Source organism: Magnolia sinica, chromosome 14, assembly GCF_029962835.1.
Source record: "Magnolia sinica isolate HGM2019 chromosome 14, MsV1, whole genome shotgun sequence".
Classification (NCBI taxonomy): Eukaryota; Viridiplantae; Streptophyta; class Magnoliopsida; order Magnoliales; family Magnoliaceae; genus Magnolia; species Magnolia sinica.
The window spans coordinates 23,716,200-23,735,204 of record NC_080586.1 but is presented as its reverse complement, the minus strand read 5'-3'; the positions used below and the strand labels follow the sequence as shown (position 1 = coordinate 23,735,204).

The 19,005-nt window shown below is 39.5% G+C and overlaps 1 protein-coding gene across 6 annotated transcripts in view; it reads right to left on the bottom strand.

Moving 5' to 3' along the window:
* Positions 1–19,005, bottom strand: part of LOC131224799 (exocyst complex component SEC10b-like) — a 57,765-nt gene that overhangs the window by 17,187 nt on the left and 21,573 nt on the right. For all 6 annotated transcript variants that reach the window (XR_009161183.1, XM_058220197.1, XM_058220198.1 and 3 more), the window contains exons 10-15: positions 18,730–18,898; positions 18,564–18,640; positions 17,923–18,021; positions 17,732–17,822; positions 826–911; positions 541–714 (exon numbers count right to left, since the gene is read on the bottom strand). Coding sequence is in view for 5 of the 6 variants with exons in the window: in XM_058220197.1 (XP_058076180.1) it covers positions 541–714; positions 826–911; positions 17,732–17,822; positions 17,923–18,021; positions 18,564–18,640; positions 18,730–18,898 (696 nt within the window). In the remaining variant the exon portion in view is untranslated. The remainder of the gene's footprint in view (positions 1–540; positions 715–825; positions 912–17,731; positions 17,823–17,922; positions 18,022–18,563; positions 18,641–18,729; positions 18,899–19,005) is intronic.

The window sequence follows — 19,005 nt, the reverse complement described above, 5'->3', positions numbered from 1 at the left end:
GCTAAAGAAATAGATGCATGCATGCATATACACACACACACAGAGAGAGAGAGAGAGAGAGAGAGAGAGAGAGAGAGAGAGAGAGAGAGAGAGAGAGAGAGAGAGAGACCATTGAAGGCTCAATAATCTAATATTGGTAAACAGAGGTTTGTATAAGGCCTGGTTGTCACTTGGCAGAGAAACCCATCACCATCTTCTTTCAATGTGGACAAGGCCTCGTATATACAAACCTAGACCTAACCAATCCACGACTTGATCATGATTGAGCATTATCCTCAGGCAAAGGGTTCCATTCTGAAGAGAGTTGAGTAGTAAGTCAAACATCATACTTTCTTCAAGTTCAAAGTGAAAGAAAGGGCATGTTATTCTGATATGCATGCACATAATTCACGATGAACACCAGGTCATAATCCTTTAGTAGTAGAAAATGGGCAAAATAATGCAGTAGCTCATCATTATTTAGATCGTTTTCTGTATGGAGTCTGGCCGTGGTTATATTATAAGACCCAAAAGAAATTATTGAAAAAAGGCAACTTCTACCTGGGAAGAAAACAATGTGCACCTAGAAATTGCCTCCTCATTCCAGCGCACAAACTCTGTCACCACAGTAACAGATATCTGCTGGTATGAAGGTGGAAGTGAAGCTGCTTTTGAACGTGAGAGTGTTCCTGTTGTGTCGGGCTGTTGCAGCACTTCAGCACGCAACTCTTCCATCTGTATGGAATAATAGCAAACAAAGGAATAAGGTTAATGCAATGAAAGAACTCAAAAACCAACTTAACGAAATCAAATTTGTAGTCTAAACAATAGGAAAAAAGACAAAACCTTCGCCTGATAGAGTTGTCTAAGAGATGCCTGCTCATATTCAGTATACTCATCTTTGTGAACAAGAAACAGCGACTCAGTGAGGCCTGGAACATGAGAGATACTATCAGCACATTCAAAGAGAGAGACTAAGATCCACAAAAACCTCAACTCAGTGTCTACAATATGAATGATGCAGGACGTGAAAATTAAATATGATATGCAAGATTTCAAGCTTAAGATCATACTAATTTTAAAACAATCACAAAAAAATTCAACATCCCACATAAAGTCAAGCATTCAACAAGGGGAATCTACGAGAGTCCAAGCCTACACATGTTAGGGCTGAATCAATTAAAATTATAGACCAAATAATACTCAAAGGGGAGTAGACTCATCCACAAATGCAAAGGATTATTTCTCAATCCAAGGGATTCACATGTTTCAAATCGGGAAAGCCTAGGGTTTACAAAAGTGGAATAAAACTTAGGATTTAGGATTATCTAGGGTTAGGGTTAGATAAATAAGGTGAGAAAGGAGTGAAATAGAGAAAATAGACGAACTCGAGGTGATCCACACGTGTGGACAGCGCCTGGGCCCAAATGCACCTGCGTGGGATCCTAGCCGCACATATGTGGGGCCCACAAATATGAAATCGGCCAACTTGGAACTGGTCGGCCAAGGGAGGTCCATCTTCACGCCAAATTTCGGGACAATCGGATGTCCGATTTGTGCATGGTGCTCCGCCGAAGTTTCGGCCCTCCTGCAAGTCCTGATTCTGCAAATTTGTTGTAAAGGAAGGATTAGCTGCAAAAAGGGATGGATTTGGAGATGGGATGGCTGTAAGAGATGATGAATATTGAAGGTAGGAGGTAGGGGCGATTTGAGATGGGTATGGCTTCGCACCATGGTAGTTAGCCTTTCGAAGAAGGGAGTGTTTCACACCCAATTGGATTTCCACAACTTGGAGAATTAGAGAAGCAGGAAAACGCAGAATTTTATTCATAATCTTCAATTGGAAAAGAAAAAACCTACAAGGGTTTGCCTAATTATAAGAAAAACCCATACCCCAAAAGCTGTGCCATGTGCATATACTATTACTTAAAGACGAAGTAATCAAAAATAACAACTAATCAATGCAATTTAAACCGTTCATGATGCTCCTAATAACGATAATAAGCAAAACTTAAAGTCCTAGGTCACCTAGGGTAGTGGGCCGCAATCATGAGATACAATGATGGGATCCACATGATGATTGGGTCCACCCCAAGTAACCAAAACACAGTCCTCTAACTAGTAGGCCCTCCATGAATGTCGTTATCGATCCAGATCAAAGGTGGTCCCCTCCTTGCGTACGTGCATAAGGGGGGGCGTGCGTGTGCATAAGATGTCCCTATCAACTCTCCTCGGCTGCGAAGATTTTGCCACTGGTGAAACAAAACTCCTGAACCACTCCAAGATATCAGAATCAAGTCTCTGAAGATCCTCCTCAGAAAGTCACATACTGTCTGAAGCTGGGCGTGACTTTCACTTGACCAGAAACTTTTGAAATCCGCGGTCTGACGTCAATATTATCTGATGGTCTAGAATATCCGTTATCTCCTCTCTAGGTGTGGGAAGGGTAGGTATGGGAGGTAAAGGCTAGGAAGATGGGTCAGAAGGGGACCATGGATCAAGGAAAAAGTCTGGGGAATCAGGATGGTTAGGTGACGGGCTGGACAATGCAACTAAATTCTCCACATTGAATGTGGAACTAATTCCCATGGAAGGTGGAAGATCTACCACATACGCATTAAGACCGTTTCGTTTTATAATTTTGAATGGTCCAGAGCTACGCGCGTATAATTTATGAATGGCTCTCTGAGGGTACCGCTCTGGCCTGATGCGGACCATCATAGAATCTCTTACATTGAATTCCTTGAATCGTTTATGTTGGTCAGCAGAAATTTTGTAATGTTCATTACTAGTATTGATCTTTTGCCCGATTTCTTAATGCAATGAATGAATGTGATGTGCAAAGGACTTTGTAGACTCTGATGGCCTATGCGACAGGGACATACGGACAAGATCAATAGGCTTTCTAGGTTTATAACCAGTAACAACTTCAAAATGACCTAAACCTGTAGATCTATTGATAGAATTATTAAATGCAAACTCAGCATTAGGTAGCGCAGTGTCCCACGTCCTAGTGTGCTCCCCCACTAAACACCTGAGTAAAATTTTCAAACTCCTATTGACCACCTCAAACAGGTTTGGTGGAGTTGCCCCAGGGACTAAATCAATGGCGTATTGTATATCCATCATAAGGGGAATCTCATCCGGTAGATCATCAGGAAAGACATCACGAAACTCATCCACTACCGAAATAGCCTAGTGGGTAACTTTGCACTAGCCTCTAGTGCACTTTCCTTAGCCACAAGGGCGTACACCATCGAGTCCGACTCAATCTCTCTCTCAAAATCTTTGGTATTTAGAATACGGAGAGGCTTAGACTTGGACTTCGATTTCTTAACCAACCTCAAGTGATAAGAGAAATGGAGGTATTTTTTCTTAAGAGTTTCTTTCATTTCTCCCCAATGGACTATTGGTGGTTCCCTCAAGCTCTCTTTCTTTCGCTCCACAGTAGCCCAAAACCTTTTTGCTTGGCCATGAGCTTCATCTTGACAAATCGGACTCGAAGAGCATCCAACATATCGTACCACTCAAAATAGTGGTCCATATCCGCCAACCAATCTGGAAAAGCTTTAGGGCCCAAGTGGTCATTAAACGTAGGGGCCTCTACTCTTTCCTTGAGGAGTTTTGCATATGGGTCACAATGATCATGATGCCCCTCGCGAGGTGGGTGCACGGTTCGTGCCCATGTCTGTTTCATTAGCCACCCCCATTTCCTTGCCTATCCTCCTGATCACCTACCTGAGATTGGGCATCTTCTCCAATGACGGGGTTTGCCCAGGCGGAGGTCTCTAGTTGGGTAACGCACACATTAAGCTGATCCCGGCGTTGGTCAATACGTTGTTCCAAGCGCCTACCTAAAGACTCAAACTGTCGGGTTATGTTGTCCATTGACTCTTATAATTACTCCATGTTTAGTACAGGGTGCAACCCAAAACCGCGACCAGTACGTGTGGTCATACAACTACCCACTCAACTCAAAGGTCCTCTAATGCAACTATATGCGTCTAAATGGGACTAAATGCTCCTATAGGACTCTATATGAGGGAAACTACACAACGCTCCTAAAATTCCAGCAACATAACTGTCCAAACAGTTTGTTAACAGAAAATTAGGGAATTTCTAACAATAGAAAATTTAGCAGTCTATGTTGTCAATGATAGGTCCTAAACAGCCCTATATGATGAAATTTAATGCAAAATAAACGCGAGTATACTAAAACCTAAACTTGCAATGCAATCCCCTATGAAAAACCAAAGCTTTAATACCAAATCTAATGCAGGACATGAAAATTAAATATGATATGCAAGATTTCAGGCTTTATATCATACTGATTTTGAAACAATCACAAAAAAATTCTACATCCCACATAAAGTCAAGCATTCAACAAGGGGAATCTACGAGGGTCTAAGCCTACACATGTTAAGGCTGAATCAGTTAAAATTATAGACCAAACAATGCTCAAAGGGGAGTAGATTCATCCACACATGTAAAGGATTATTTCCCAATCCAAGGGATTCACATGTTTGAAATCGGGAAAAGTTAGGGTTTGCAAAAGTGGAATAAAACTTGGGATTTAGGATTATCTAGGGTTAGGGTTAAAAGTGAGAAAAGAGTGAAATAGAGGAAATAGATGAACCTAAGGTGATCCACATGTGTGGACAGCGGCTGGGCCTAAACGCACGTTGTGGGATCCTATCCGCACATGTGTGGGGACAACGAATATGAAATTGGCCAACTTGGGTCTGGTCGACCAGGGGAGGTCCACCTTCATGCCAAATTTCGAGACGATCGGATGTCCAATTTGTGCACGGTGCTCCGCCGAAGATTCGGCCCTTCTGCAAGCCCTGATTCTGCAAATTTGCTGTAGAGGAAGGATTAGCTGCAAAAAGGGATGGATTTGGAGATTGGATGGTTGTGGTAGATGATGAATATTGAGGGTCGAAGGTGGGGGCGATTTGGGATGGGTGTGGCTTCGCACCACGGTATTTGCACCAATTGGATTTCTACAACTCAGAAAATTAGAGAAGCAGGAAAATGCAGAATTTTATTCATAATCTTCAATGAAAAAAAAACCTACAATGGGTTGCCTATTTATAAGAAAAACCTATACCCCAAAAGCCGCACCATGTGCGCATACTATTACTTAAAGACGAAGTAATCAAAAATAACAACTAATCAATGCAATCTAAACCATTCATGATGTTTCTAATAACGATAATAAGCAAAACTCAAAGTCCTAGGTCACCTAGGGTAGTGGGCCAAGATCATGAGATCCAATGACGGGATCCACATGATGATCGGGTCCACTCCAAGGATCCAAAACACAGTTATCTAACTAGGAGGCCCTCTATGGATGTCGTCATCAATCCAGATCGAAGGTGGGGCCCTCCTTGCGTGCGTGCATAAGGGGGGGTGTGTGTACATAAGATGTCCCCATCAACTCTCCCCGGCTGTGAAGATTTCGCCATTGGCGAAATAAAACTCCTGAACCACTCCAAGATGTCAGGATCAAGTCTCTAAAGCTCCTCCTCAGTAAGCCACATACTGTCTAAAGCTGGGCATGACTTCCACTTGACCAAAAACTTTTGAAATCTGCCATCTGACATCGATATTATCTGATGGTCTAGAATATCCTTTCTCCTCTCTGGGTGTGGGAAGGATAGGTATGGGAGGTAGAGGCTGAGAAAATGGGTCGGGAGGGGGACATGGATCAAGGGAAAGGTCTGGGGAATCAGGATGGTTAGGTGACAGGCTAGAGAATGCACATAAATCCTCCACATTGAATGTGGAACTAATTCCCATGGAAGGTGGAAGATCTACCACATACGCATTAAGACCGTTTCGTTTTATAATTTTGAATGGTCCAGCACTACGCGCATGTAATTTACGAACGACTCCCTGAGGGTACCACTCTGGCCTGATGCGGACCATCACAGAGTCCCCTACATTGAATTCCTTGAATCATTTAAGTTAGTTAGTAGAAATTTTGTAATGTTCATTACTAGTATTGATCTTTCGCCTGATTTCTTGATGCAATGAATAAATGTGATGTGCAAAGGACTCTGCAAACTCTGATGGCCTATGGGACAGGGACATGGGGACAAGATCAATAGACTTCCTAGGTTTATAACCAGTAACGGCTTCAAAAGGACTTAAACTTTTAGATATATTAACAGAATTATTAAATGCAAACTCGGCGATAGGTAGCGCAGTGTCCCACGTCCTGGTGTGCTCCCCCACTAAACACTTGAGTAAATTTCTCAGACTCCTATTAACCACCTCAGACAGGTTTGGTAGAGTCGCCCTAGGGACTAAATCAATGATGTGTTGTATATCCCTCATAGGGGGAAGCTCATCCGATAGATCATCGGGAAAGACATCACAAAACTCATCCACTACCAAAATGGCCTCAGTGGGTAACTCCACACTAGCCTTTGGTGCACTTTCCCTAGCCACAAGGGAGTACACCATCAAGTCCGACTCAATCTCTCTCTCAAAGTCTTTGGTATTTAGAATATGGAGAGGCTTAGACTTGGGACTTCAATTCCTCAACCAACCTCAAGTGATAAGAGAAAGGGAGTTATTTTTCCTTCAGAGTTTCTTTATTTCTCCCCAATGGACTATTGGGGGTTCCCTTAAGCTCTCTTTCTTTCGCTCCGCAGTAGCCTAAAACCTTTTTGCTTGGCTCACGAGCTTCATCTTGGCAAATTAGACTTGACGAGCATCCGACATGTTGTACCACTCAAAATAGTAGTCCATATCTGCTAACCAATCTGGAAAAGCTTTAGGGCCCAAGTGTCAATTAAACGTAGGGTTCTCTACTCCCTTGAGGAGTTGTGCATCTGGGTCATAATGATCATGATGCCCCCCGCGGGATGGGTGCATGGGTATGCGCCCATGTCTGTTTCGTTGGCCACCCCCATTCCCTTGTCTATCCTCCTGACCACCTGCCTAAGATTGAGCATTTTCCCCAATGACGGGGTTTGCCCAGGCGGAGGTCTCTAGTTGTATAACGCACACGTTAAGTTGATCCCAGGGTTGGTCAATACGTTGTTCCAAGTACCTACCCAAAGACTCAAACTGCCAGGTTATGTTGTCCATTGACTCTTGTAATTGCTCCATGTTTAGTGCAGGTTGCAACCCAAAATTGTGACCAGTACGTGTGGGCATACAATTACGCACTCAATTCAAAGGTCCTCTAATGCAACTATATGCATCTAAATGGGACTAAATGCTTTTATAGGACTCCATATGAGGGAAACTACGCAACGCTCCTAAAATTCTAGCAACATAACTGTCCAAACAGTTTGTTAACAGAAAATTCAGAAATGAAAATTGGGGAATTTCTGACAATAGAAAATTTAGCAGTCTATGTTGTGAATGATGGGTCCTAAATAGTCCTATATGATGAAATTTAATGCAAAATAAATGCAAGTATACTAAACCCTAAACATGCAATGCAATCCCCTATGAAAAACCAAAGCTTTGATACCAAATTTGATGCAGGACATGAAAATTAAATATGATATGCAAGATTTCAGGCTTTAGATCATACTAATTTTGAAACAATCACAAAAAAATTCCACATCCCACATAAAGTCAAGCATTCAACAAGGAGAATCTACGAGGGTCCAAGCCTACACATGTTAGGGCTGAATCAGTTAAAATTATAGACCAAATAATGCTCAAAGGGGAGTAGATTCATCCACATATGCAAAGGATTATTTCACAATCCAAAGGATTCACATGTTTCAAATCAGGAAAGCCGAGGGTTTGCAAAAGTGGAATAGAACTTGGGATTTAGGATTATCTAGGGTTAAGGTTAGAGAAATAAGGTGAGAAAGGAGTGAAATAGAGGAAATAGATGAACCCGAGGTGATCCACATGTGTGGATAGCGGCTGGGCCCAGACGCACGTGCGTGGGATTCTGGCCGCACGTGTGTAGGGTCCACGAATATGAAATTAGCCAACTTGGGTCTAATCGGATAGGGGAGGTCCACCTTCACACCAAATTTCGGGACAATCAGATGTCCAGTTTGTGCATGATACTCTGCCGAAGTTTTGGCCCTCCTGTAGGGCCTGATTCTGCAAATCTGCTGTAGAGGAAGGATTAGTTGCAAAAATGGATGGATTTGAAGATGGGATGGTTGTGGGAGATGATGAATATTGAGGGTATGAGGTGAGGGTGATTTGGGATGGGTGTGGTTTTGCACCACGGTAGTTAGCCATTCGAAGAAGGGAGCGTTTCGCACCCGATTGGATTTGAAATCGGATTGCGTACTGAGTTACTTAGTATGCTTTTATCGTAGTGAGTAAACTCAGTTAGGACCACTGTTAATATATGTGGCTTATCTACACCGTCCATCCATTTTTGCTGATAATTTTAGGGGTTGATACGAAAATTGAAGTCAATCCAAAGCTCAAGTGGACCATTACACAGGAAACAGTGTGGAATAATGATTTCCACCGTTGAAACCTTCCTAGGGTCCAAATTAATTTTTATTTGTCATCCAACCTATTCATAAGATCGCAAAGACATGGATGAAGAGAAACCATAAACATCAGCTTGATCCAAAACTTCTTTGGCCTCCAAAAAATTTTCAATGGTAGAGGTTCAATCAAACTGTTTCCTGTAGTGTGGTCCACTTGAGATTTTAATTTGCTTCATTTTTGGGATCTAGTCCTAAAATTATCTGTTAACATGGATTAACAGAGTGGATAAAATAAATAAATAACAGTGGACCCCACACAGTTTACTCAGTACGTTAAGGGTACTGAGTTACTCAGTACGCAATTTGCTTCCATTAGATTTACACAACTCAGAGAATTAGAGAGCAGGAAAACGCAGAATTTTATTCATAATCTTCAATGAAAAAAAACCTACAAGGGGTTGCCTATTTATAAGAAAAACCTATACCCCAAACACTGTGCCATATGCGCATACTATTACTTAAAGACGAAGTAATCAACAATAACAACTAATCAATGCAATCTAAACCGTTCATGATGTTTCTAATAACGGTAATAAGCAAAACTCAAAGTCCTAGGTCACCTAGGGTAGTGGGCCATGATCATGAGATCCAATGATGGGATCCACATGATGATCGGGTCCAACCCAAGGAACCAAAACACGTCCTCCAACTAGGAGGCCCTCCATGAATGTCGTCATCAATCCAAATCGAAGGTGGGGCCCTCCTTGCGTACGTGCATAAGGGGGGCGTGCGTGTGCGCGAGATGTCCCCATCAATTAAGGGCTTAACAATCTTGAATTCTGTTTGATGGCCAAACACTTGAAGAATGTAAAGGTTCAAACCGATTATGTCATGTACAAGAGAATCGCTTAAAAAAAGAAAAATAAACACAAACACAAACACACAGAGTAAATATAAAGAGGGATTCTCCGTTATAAAGCACTGAAAGAACTAAGTGGTTGTCTCATCAAGTGATATAATACTACAGTACAAGAAATAGCTGACAATGGCTACAATTACAGTCACTGTTCAGAGGATGCAGATTACATCCTACCCCCGCCCGTCTCTAGCCACGAACAAGCAGTTCTGTGGGCGGGCCCACCATGATGTATCTATTTATCCATGGCATCCATCCCTTCTCTTAGATCATTTTAAGGTATGAGCACAAAAATGAGGCAGATCCGGTCCACATATGACTCTTGCATTTAATTCTTTGTGCATTTAATGCATCCCAAGCTTATTATTTGGTGTGGTCCACTTGAGCGTTGGATCTAACTTATTTTTGTGCACTTACCTTAAAATGATATGAGAGAAGGGATGGAGATGGACGGTGTGGATAAATAGATACATCATGGCGGGCCCGCCCATCGAACTTCCGGTTCGTGGCTAGAGATGGGTGAGGGTAGGACAAATCCGCATCCTCGTTCGAAGTATCCTCAATATTATCCATCTCTCCAGCTCAGCGATACCGATAACACTGCCAATATCAGAAATTCCAGGTATTGGTGATATATCGCTAAGTATCACCAATGCATCAATATCACCAATATTTTCGACTGTGAAAATTCCAAGTGTTGCATGTATTGCCAATATTTTTTACTGTGTGAATTCCAAGTGTCACTTATATAGCCAAATGCATCGATGATATTTCGAGAATATCCCCAAAAATCTGTTTATTGAAAAAAAAAAAAAAAAAAAAATCTGTTTCAAATTTTTTAAACATGGTTGTGTGATGAAATGAATGTTTGTATGTGTATATATGTATGTATGCATGCATGAATGGATGGATGTATGCATGGATGGTTGTGGTTAGATGGACGGATGGATGTATGGATGTGTGAGTGTGCGCAAGTGTGCATACATGGATGGATGGATCAAATTGTTCCGTATCCGTTACGATACGCTCGTAAAGGCTGATACATATAGGTAATGGCCATCACCGTTATGTGATACAGGGGTGAAATGGGCCAGTTGATTTTTTGGGACCGTATCGGCCGTTATAATGGCTGTAAAGACCATTATGGGGCGTAACGACCGTTACCCCCGTAACGGTTGAAAAATGGTCACTTTTTTTTTTTCTATTTAAATCCATTTTTCTCTCCCTTTTTTTTTTTCTTTTTCTTTTCTCATTCCAAAAACTCTCCTAGATCATTTTACAATAGATTTTGACCACTCTTACTATAGTTTTTAATATTAAAATCGTAGTTTGAAGTGATTTGAGCGAATAGAAGTTCCGATGGACTTTTTTTTTTTCAAAAAATTAAAAAGTAGTATTTATGCAAATTTTCTTATTTCTAGTTTTAATGCTTGATTGTGATGTGTAAACATTGGATACATGTAATCATGTTCACGAATTTACTAGACAACCCGATACAACACTCTCCCCACAAAGTGGACCGTTACACCACCATAAACATGTTTAAAACAAAAAATGAATACATATTTGGAATATTTACATTGTTCTTGATTTTCTAAATATTTTTTCAGAATTTTTCGGGCAAAAAAAAAAAAAATTCAACCGTTACGGTGGTCATAACAATCATTACACCCCCGTATCGGCCGTTACAGCTGATACCTGTATTGGTAATGGTGGTGACCGTTATGGCCACCGTTACCAATACGGAATACCTTGGGATGGATCGATCATGTATGTGTGTTTGTACGTATGTATGTGTATGCATGGATGGTTGGTTGGATGGATGGATCCACCACTTTCCCTATGTTTCCTCAATGTTTCCCCAAGTCAATGATACATGCTTTTAGTCCTCATTATTGATTCCTAAATATGCAAATATGCAAATATGCGTCTTCCTCACCATTACTCTTAAATATGCAAATGTGTATTTTAGCAGCTCTTGAAGTATCATTGAAAAATTCCACTATCTTCCCAATGTTTCTCTAATGTTTCCCTAAGACAGCTTTACATGCTTTTAGACCCCCATTAAACAGAAACCATGTAAGCACCCTTTTTGCAATTATTTGATTTCTAAATATGTAAATATCTGTATTTTAGCATCCTATGAAGTTTCATTGAGAAATTCCACCATTTCCTCATGTTTCCCCAATATTTCCCTCAGTCAGTGAGACCAATGTTTTAAATATCGACGATATCGGCTGATATATCCCACGATATATCTTGTATCCCACCATTGTGATACGAAAGGCACAAGTAGTGCGATATATCCCACATGTTCGATCTGGTGAGCATTTTTGTATTTCAATCATCTTATTTTCTGTAAATCATGTTAAATTAGTGTCAAATTGTTAAATCCATGATTTTTCATGTTTTGGGAACTTCGATTTCGAGATTTGGAGATGGGCAGAGTTGCGGAAAATTGAAAAAAAAAAAAAAGAAAACAAAATTTTTCAATTTCTCGCAAATTGTTTGCAGTCTGTGTCCAAACATCAAATCAAACATGAAACCTAATCTAGTGATTCTTCTTTTGCTTTTGAATGTATCGCTTGTGTTTCCACGCGTCTTCTTACATTGATAAATTATATGAATAGACATTGAATATACTTGTGTCAATTCAATTAGACAACGCATAGATTAGGACCCCACACAAAGAAAACCTATTATGTGTACTTGTTTTTTGTAATGTTTTGATTTGTAAGTGTGTATTGATGTCTATTTTAACAATCACCGAAGTTTCATTAAAAAATTTAACCAATTTCCCAATGTTTCCCCATGTTTCCAACAGCAGCAATACATTACACGATACAACCGATATATCCCATGCGATAACCGATATGTATCTGTATCCCAAGAATGCGATACGTAATACGATATCGATATTTCGAACACTGAGTGAGACATTTTCAGGTATCAACGATATAGACACATGTTTCCATGTACCCAGCCAACGATACATGTAAAAAAATCGATACTATGAACACTGATTACAATGACGCCATCTTTTTCATTGTCGTGATGTGCCCATTGATGTTCTCAGTGGAAAAATACTTACCCTAAAAACACTCGGTCAACATAAAGACGGATTCTTTGTAATAAAACATAGTGACACTTATTGATCAAAACAAAAACAAAAACAAAAAAAAAAAAACAAAAAAACAAAAAAAAAGGAACCAAGGGGCTGTTTGACCATTGAAGGGAAATAATACTCTAGTATAAGTAGCCACTGACATGGGCTATGATTATAGTCATGTCAAAGTTTTCAATGTTGTCTATTGGCAAACTCATTCATTTTCTTGGTGAAAAGATATTTATCCCAAAATAGTTGGCACAAGGCTATGACAGACAATGATGATCTTGGTTTTCCAACCATTATTTCCCTACATGATGAAAGTCGGGTGATGCGTCTACATAGAAGCCAATTTGCATCGGAAAATATTCATAATGACAACCAAATGGTACCTAAAGCACATATAAGTAGTATTAGTTAACCTAGTAGCTCGATTGTGAAGGAATGTGAGGCTATTTGGCAATGATTCTTTTTTCTTTTCCTTTTTTAACAGTTTGGCTATTTAGAGATATGACAAACTTTTTTTTCAACTTTTTACTAGTATAGCCTATTTCGTTTTATGGTTCTTGCTGAGTGGTGATTTTGAGCACAACGCTTAAGGAATGCGATTGACCTATTGATGTAGGACACATGATTTAATGTTAGCATGCAACGTGGAGATTATTAAAGAGTCCATAAAGCAATTCAATTAACAAAAGATGTCAATCCATCAAGTAATTAAGAGTAAACAGCAGGCAATAAAATCTGATTTAACCTAAATCACATGCCCGCATGCTAAGGAATCACATAAATCAATTAAAACTAGGCCCGATGGAAGTAGGGAACTTCCAATTTAGCATAGGCATGTTCCACACTCAAGGGACAAATTTGTGGGTTTTATGATTAGGGTTCGGAAGGGAAATTTCTGAAATTTAGAAAATTAGGGTTCATAGGAATTGAGAATTTTAGAATTAGGGTTTTTAGAAATTGAGGAAAATAGGAAATTGGGGATTTAGGGTTTAGGGTAGGGTTATGGATGGGAAATCGAGGGGTTTTTAAGGGGGAAGCGAGGGGAAATCAAGGGGTTTTCATAGGGGAAGGGGAAATCAAAGGATTGAGCGGTTGTCCATGCGGTCAGCCTAGGGGCTCATACGTGTGGGTCGTTGGATAGGCTTTTTGGGTCCTCAATGGTTGATTTCGGTTGGGGTTGAAGTTGGATGATGAAAAGTAAAAGAAAAATATGATTTAGATGATCTTGGATAGGAAGGGAAGAAAAGAGATAAAGTTTTTGGAAAAAAAACCTCTTTTGGATAGAAAGGAAGTAAGAAGGAAGATGATAGATGGAGACCTTGCACCTCCGTTAAATGGGGAATGGAATCACACCTCACCCAAGCTCCAAATCACATGGAGTATTCTTCAATTCACATGAAGAAAAGAAAACACAAACCTTTTTTTTATTCAAAATAATGGCATTAGGGCTTCACACACCCATCTTTCTCTTTTATAATCTCAGAAAAGACCTTTTACAAAACAGACGCTCTCAGATAAGATTCTCAACATAAAGACGTTTAATAATTTAAAAGTTGTTCTTAACTCTCTAATCTCGACATAAATATAAGGTATACAAAAAATAATGAAGCATGTAAACAATCTAAACAACTAAACTATTTCGTAGCCCATGGGGGTCCACGATCGAGATGTCCGATGATGATGATCCAACAGTCCGATCATCATTTCCACCCAATCCAACAGTCTGATGTGTCTATCAAGCTCCTATATGCAACCCACGTGCATCTTCCCAATGTAGGGTCTTCAAATATGCATGAACATGCACGTGGAGTCTTCAACCTAGCTAGGAATGCGAATTGGGCCAAGTGGGCCCTGCGTAATGGCCGTCTAACCATAAGGAGACTGGCTCAACCCTTTCTCTGGTATGATGCTCGGATGTCCTCATCACCTACATTTGAATAACTGACGCTATCTAGCAATCACTCGAGCATGAAAACTGGTGTCGACTACAAGACCAGGCATCAAAAGAACTCAACCCTAAAATCTTATAGTACATAAACAGGGCTACATATATGATATTTGAATATTTTTATTGCCAAACATTTTAACAATTTTTTAATTTATAAATACTATTTAGAGTTTAAATTATAATATTCGTAAGTTGAATGAAAAAATGACTATTTTCTCACTGAAACACATATCAGCCCATTTAAATAGCCCTAAACAGGGAAATTTTTTTTTTACCATACCTAAAGCCCATTGACACTGGGGATGCAAGTTTGAGGCCCACTGTGATAACCTGCTCACATAAGCCTTCAAACAATTATCTAAAACCCCATGGTTGCCCTAAGCAATGTTTTAAATACCGTCGATATCAGCTGATATATCCCATGATATATCATGTATTTCACATGTGCGATACGAAACACATAGGTAATGTTGATATATCCCATATGTTCGATCTAGTGAGAATTTTCAATTTCTGATCCTTTTTTGTTGAAATTATGTTAAATCAGTGTCAAATGGTTATAAATCCATTGGTTCTTCATGTTTTGCATGAAAAATTATGGAGTTGGAGCTTTGATTTTGATATCCATTGGTTCTTCATGTTCTCCATTTTTTATTTTTTGAAATTTTCTTCGACCAACTATCAATTGAGATTAATTTCGAAGTATTTAGGAGTATTTGATGAAATGATCATCAAATATACTCTAATTTCAAAATTCGAGTGTAGGTGGTCCGATTTGGAAAATTTTGGGAAAAATTCAAATTTTCCCCAATTTCTCCCAAATTGCTTGCAATGTTGTACTCTAAACATGAAATTAAGCATGTACAAGGACTGACCTACTGATTTTTTAAGTCCTTATCTATTTTCATAAAATAAAAATCATTTTTAATTAAAAAGTAATAAAATATTATTTTTAGTGTTTGATGAAATGATCATCACATACACTCTAAATGTTATGCAGTCAATTTGAATATAGTTGCATTAGTTCAGTCAGACAACACATAGCTTAGGACCCTATATAAAGGAAACCTATCATGTGCACTTCTTTTCTGAGATGTTATGATTTAAAAGCGTGTATTAAGGTCTTTTTTAACAATCCCTGAAGTTTCATCGAAAAAATTCAACCATTTTCCCAATGTTTCCCCATGTTTCCCAAAAAGTGCGATAAATTACCCGATACAAACGATATATCCCATGCGATAACTTATACGTATCTGTATCCCAAGGATGGGATAGTAATGCGATACCGATATTTCGAACACTGGTACTAAGGTTCCCAAAAAGTTCACTTAGTTTGTATCCATCCCTCATGTCATGGAAGAACTTTCCCTCAAGTTAGGATTTGTATGCCTTCACCTCCATGAATCATCAATTTGGTGTGCTTTGCATTGGGCTCGGACAGAATTTGATGATGAAGGCCCAACCATTAAATTGGCATGAGCTCCACAAGACCCCATAGTTTTTTACCCCACCCTTTTCATTTCTTCACATCAACCGAATTCGCTAATTGTCTTTCTTCTTGCCTCTAAACCTCAAACTTTCTGTCCTGAACTGTAAGAACAATCAATGAGACCATATTGGAAATTGTAAATCCACCCATTGATCCATCCACGAAGCTACATCATACAGATGTCATGTAGATATTTGCAACTTAGTGATATGCAACCTCACAATAAAATTGCCACGGCCTAACTAGTAGCAAGTGGCATGCGTCCATCTCCACAATGCCAAAGATAACATCATCCATAATTTGTCCCAGCGAAGAAAATAACAAAACATCATTTAGAAACGATTACCCCTCCACCTTCCCGCATCCACACAATTTTATACAGGCATCAATGCATCCTTGTTGGTAGTCGGTCAAGAGTAACTTGAATTGAGAGACAAGATTCTCACAACTCCCGCTATTGACAATCATTGTCATCAGACCAATCCTTTCGCAGTGCAATATAACCAAAATATGTTCTTATGCTAAGAAATATGTTGATTTAGGAAAGATGACAATATGGGTTGGTGACTTAGCATGGGAGTTGAAGCATGTCATGCAAGTGAAATTACACTTGCCAAGCACACAACCTGTGGACAACTCCATGTCAGACCTCTAATCACCATAAACACAAACCCCTAGGGAAATGTATTTTCACTGAAAAAGAAAAGGCCGGGCCTGGGGTTGGCCTCAGCCTGGATTTTGAACTGTTTCAGGCCGGGCCTATTCAAAATTTGAATTTTGGCAGGCCCGAGCCGGGCCCATTGTCAGCCCTAGTTTCCATCTAGAAATGACTTGACAATACTTTTTTCAAAGGGACATAAAATGTCATATCTTGTTTCACTATTTCTAATTGCGAAATGATATTTACAGCCCCTAGTTTGACAGATGCAACCCGGTCGAGACACATTGCAACAATTAGTATGCACTTTACAGACAGAGAAAAGGGGGTGTAACAAAGAAAATAGGGGAGGGCTCTAGATAGTCCTCTCTTAAAAAAATACGTGCTTTTTTTCCTAGACATGTATTAAAGTTAACTTGAAGTTAAAACTTAAATAACATCAAATATTTTATTAAATCATAATAGAGAATACTAAGGGCCCTTTATCTCTCACCCCTTTCAGTCTAAAATTATTGGCGCTTCTGCCTACATTGGCCTTTGCTCTCTTTGATTTCTTACCCTAAAATTGTCCTCAAACCCTTGTAACTAACAGAACATTTGAAACCTAAACTAATGCGACTTCAAAATTTCCAATGGCTTCCTTGACTGCAACTTCGGGTTTTTCTTTCTTCAGAATTATGCCTATTTTGACCGAAGGACCAATGTTTCTATGGATTTTTAGTCATTCCATCCATTCATTGAATACGTGACGATCAAATGGTTCTTACTTAAAGAACCTTTGGGCTTAGCTTGGGGTTTTATTGAACATCGTGGTTCTGGTATGAATCTGAGGTTTCAATAGCAAGCAAAACACATAGTAAATCCACATTACGCACTAATAAAACAACAAATCCAAAATAAAATAAATAGGGGAAGAGGAGATCAATTACTAAGAAATTTGGGTGCTTGCTCTGATTGTTTCAAAACATGTCATTTTCATGTTGTATTTGTTTAATGCAATGCGACATTCAAAATGCTCCTAGTCACAGAAACCTTCAACAACATACTGATTTGAATACACCTGAATTTGAAAAGAGCAACCTCAGATAAAAAATGCAAATGCACAGCATGGGAAGTTCAGGTTTCAGAAATAAGCAATGCCCGAAAAAAAAAATAAAAAAAAATTTATATATATATATATACATATCATGGTACCTTCAACATCCAAGTCACCACACCCCACAGACCTCAACTCTTTAGCAAGTTCCTGTGTCTTTTCATATGCCACTGCTAGAATTCTAAGATACTAGAGCCTCACCTCAAACAACAACAAACGTTAACATCTGAGGACACTTAAAGTTTGTAACAGGGAAGAAGAAAAGTATAGCATAATAAGTTCAACTCACTTGTAGAAGTCCACCTTCATCAACAGGAGGTAAGTTCACAAGGGATGGTTTCTCCAATAGCTTGTCTAGAATGGCTGTTACTCTCTGCTCTAAAACTCGCTGCCAATGACACAATAAAAAATTTTATTGCGATGCATTAAAATGGGTCATTGAAATGAGCTTTGCTAAGCCCATACATGCGTGCAATAAAGCTCCTATATGCCACACGTGCCAGCATATCAAGATAGGTCCGAGAGATCCAATCCATCCATTAGAAAGACACCACTATATTGATGCCCTGGTCGTGAAATCTGTTTGATCAACTGGGAAGGTGGGCCACAGTTGCAAAACAAATGATCCACTCTGAAAAACTTGGCTGAAGCTTTCCAACCCATCCACCAGTTTCCAATATTAGGGCCCACATGATGATTGGACCAGATTTTATTTTTGGGAAAACATATACAAGGTCGGACCAACCCGATGGATGGATTAGATCTCGGACATGTGCCATGCTGGAGCATGTTTGGCATGTGCAAGAGCTTTATTGCACATCATGTGTGCTTAGCAAAGCTCCATTGACACAAACCTGAAATGTTAAGTTCCAGATAAGATTCACAAAAAAAAAAAAAAAAAAAAAAAAAAACACCATACATCCTAAATACCTGCACTAGGATGGACATCACATCATTAGGAGAAGGGAATACAGCCATAATGGTGGCAGCTTCTTTCCGCACAGTCTCTGGAAAACAAACATTCCAATTATATCAAATTCATCCATCCACGTCGGTTAACCAAATGTTAAAGCAGTCAAGGGACCACTTGTCAAACCTGTGATTTCTTTGTACAGTGCAGAAAGACCACGTGCAACATTACTAGGGCCAGCTTGCAATCCCTGATCACCAAGAACCAACCTGGTGTCCGCATTCATCACTTCCACATCAATAAACATTGGCCGAGAAGCCACATAATGTTGCATGGCACTAGTACCCCTGTTAAACTGCATAGACAAACCAACCAGTGAGAAACCAGACTTCACCTGATCATTGAATTCTATTTCTACCAGAGTTATCCTGAAAATTGAGCTGCGTACATTTTAGAAGAATA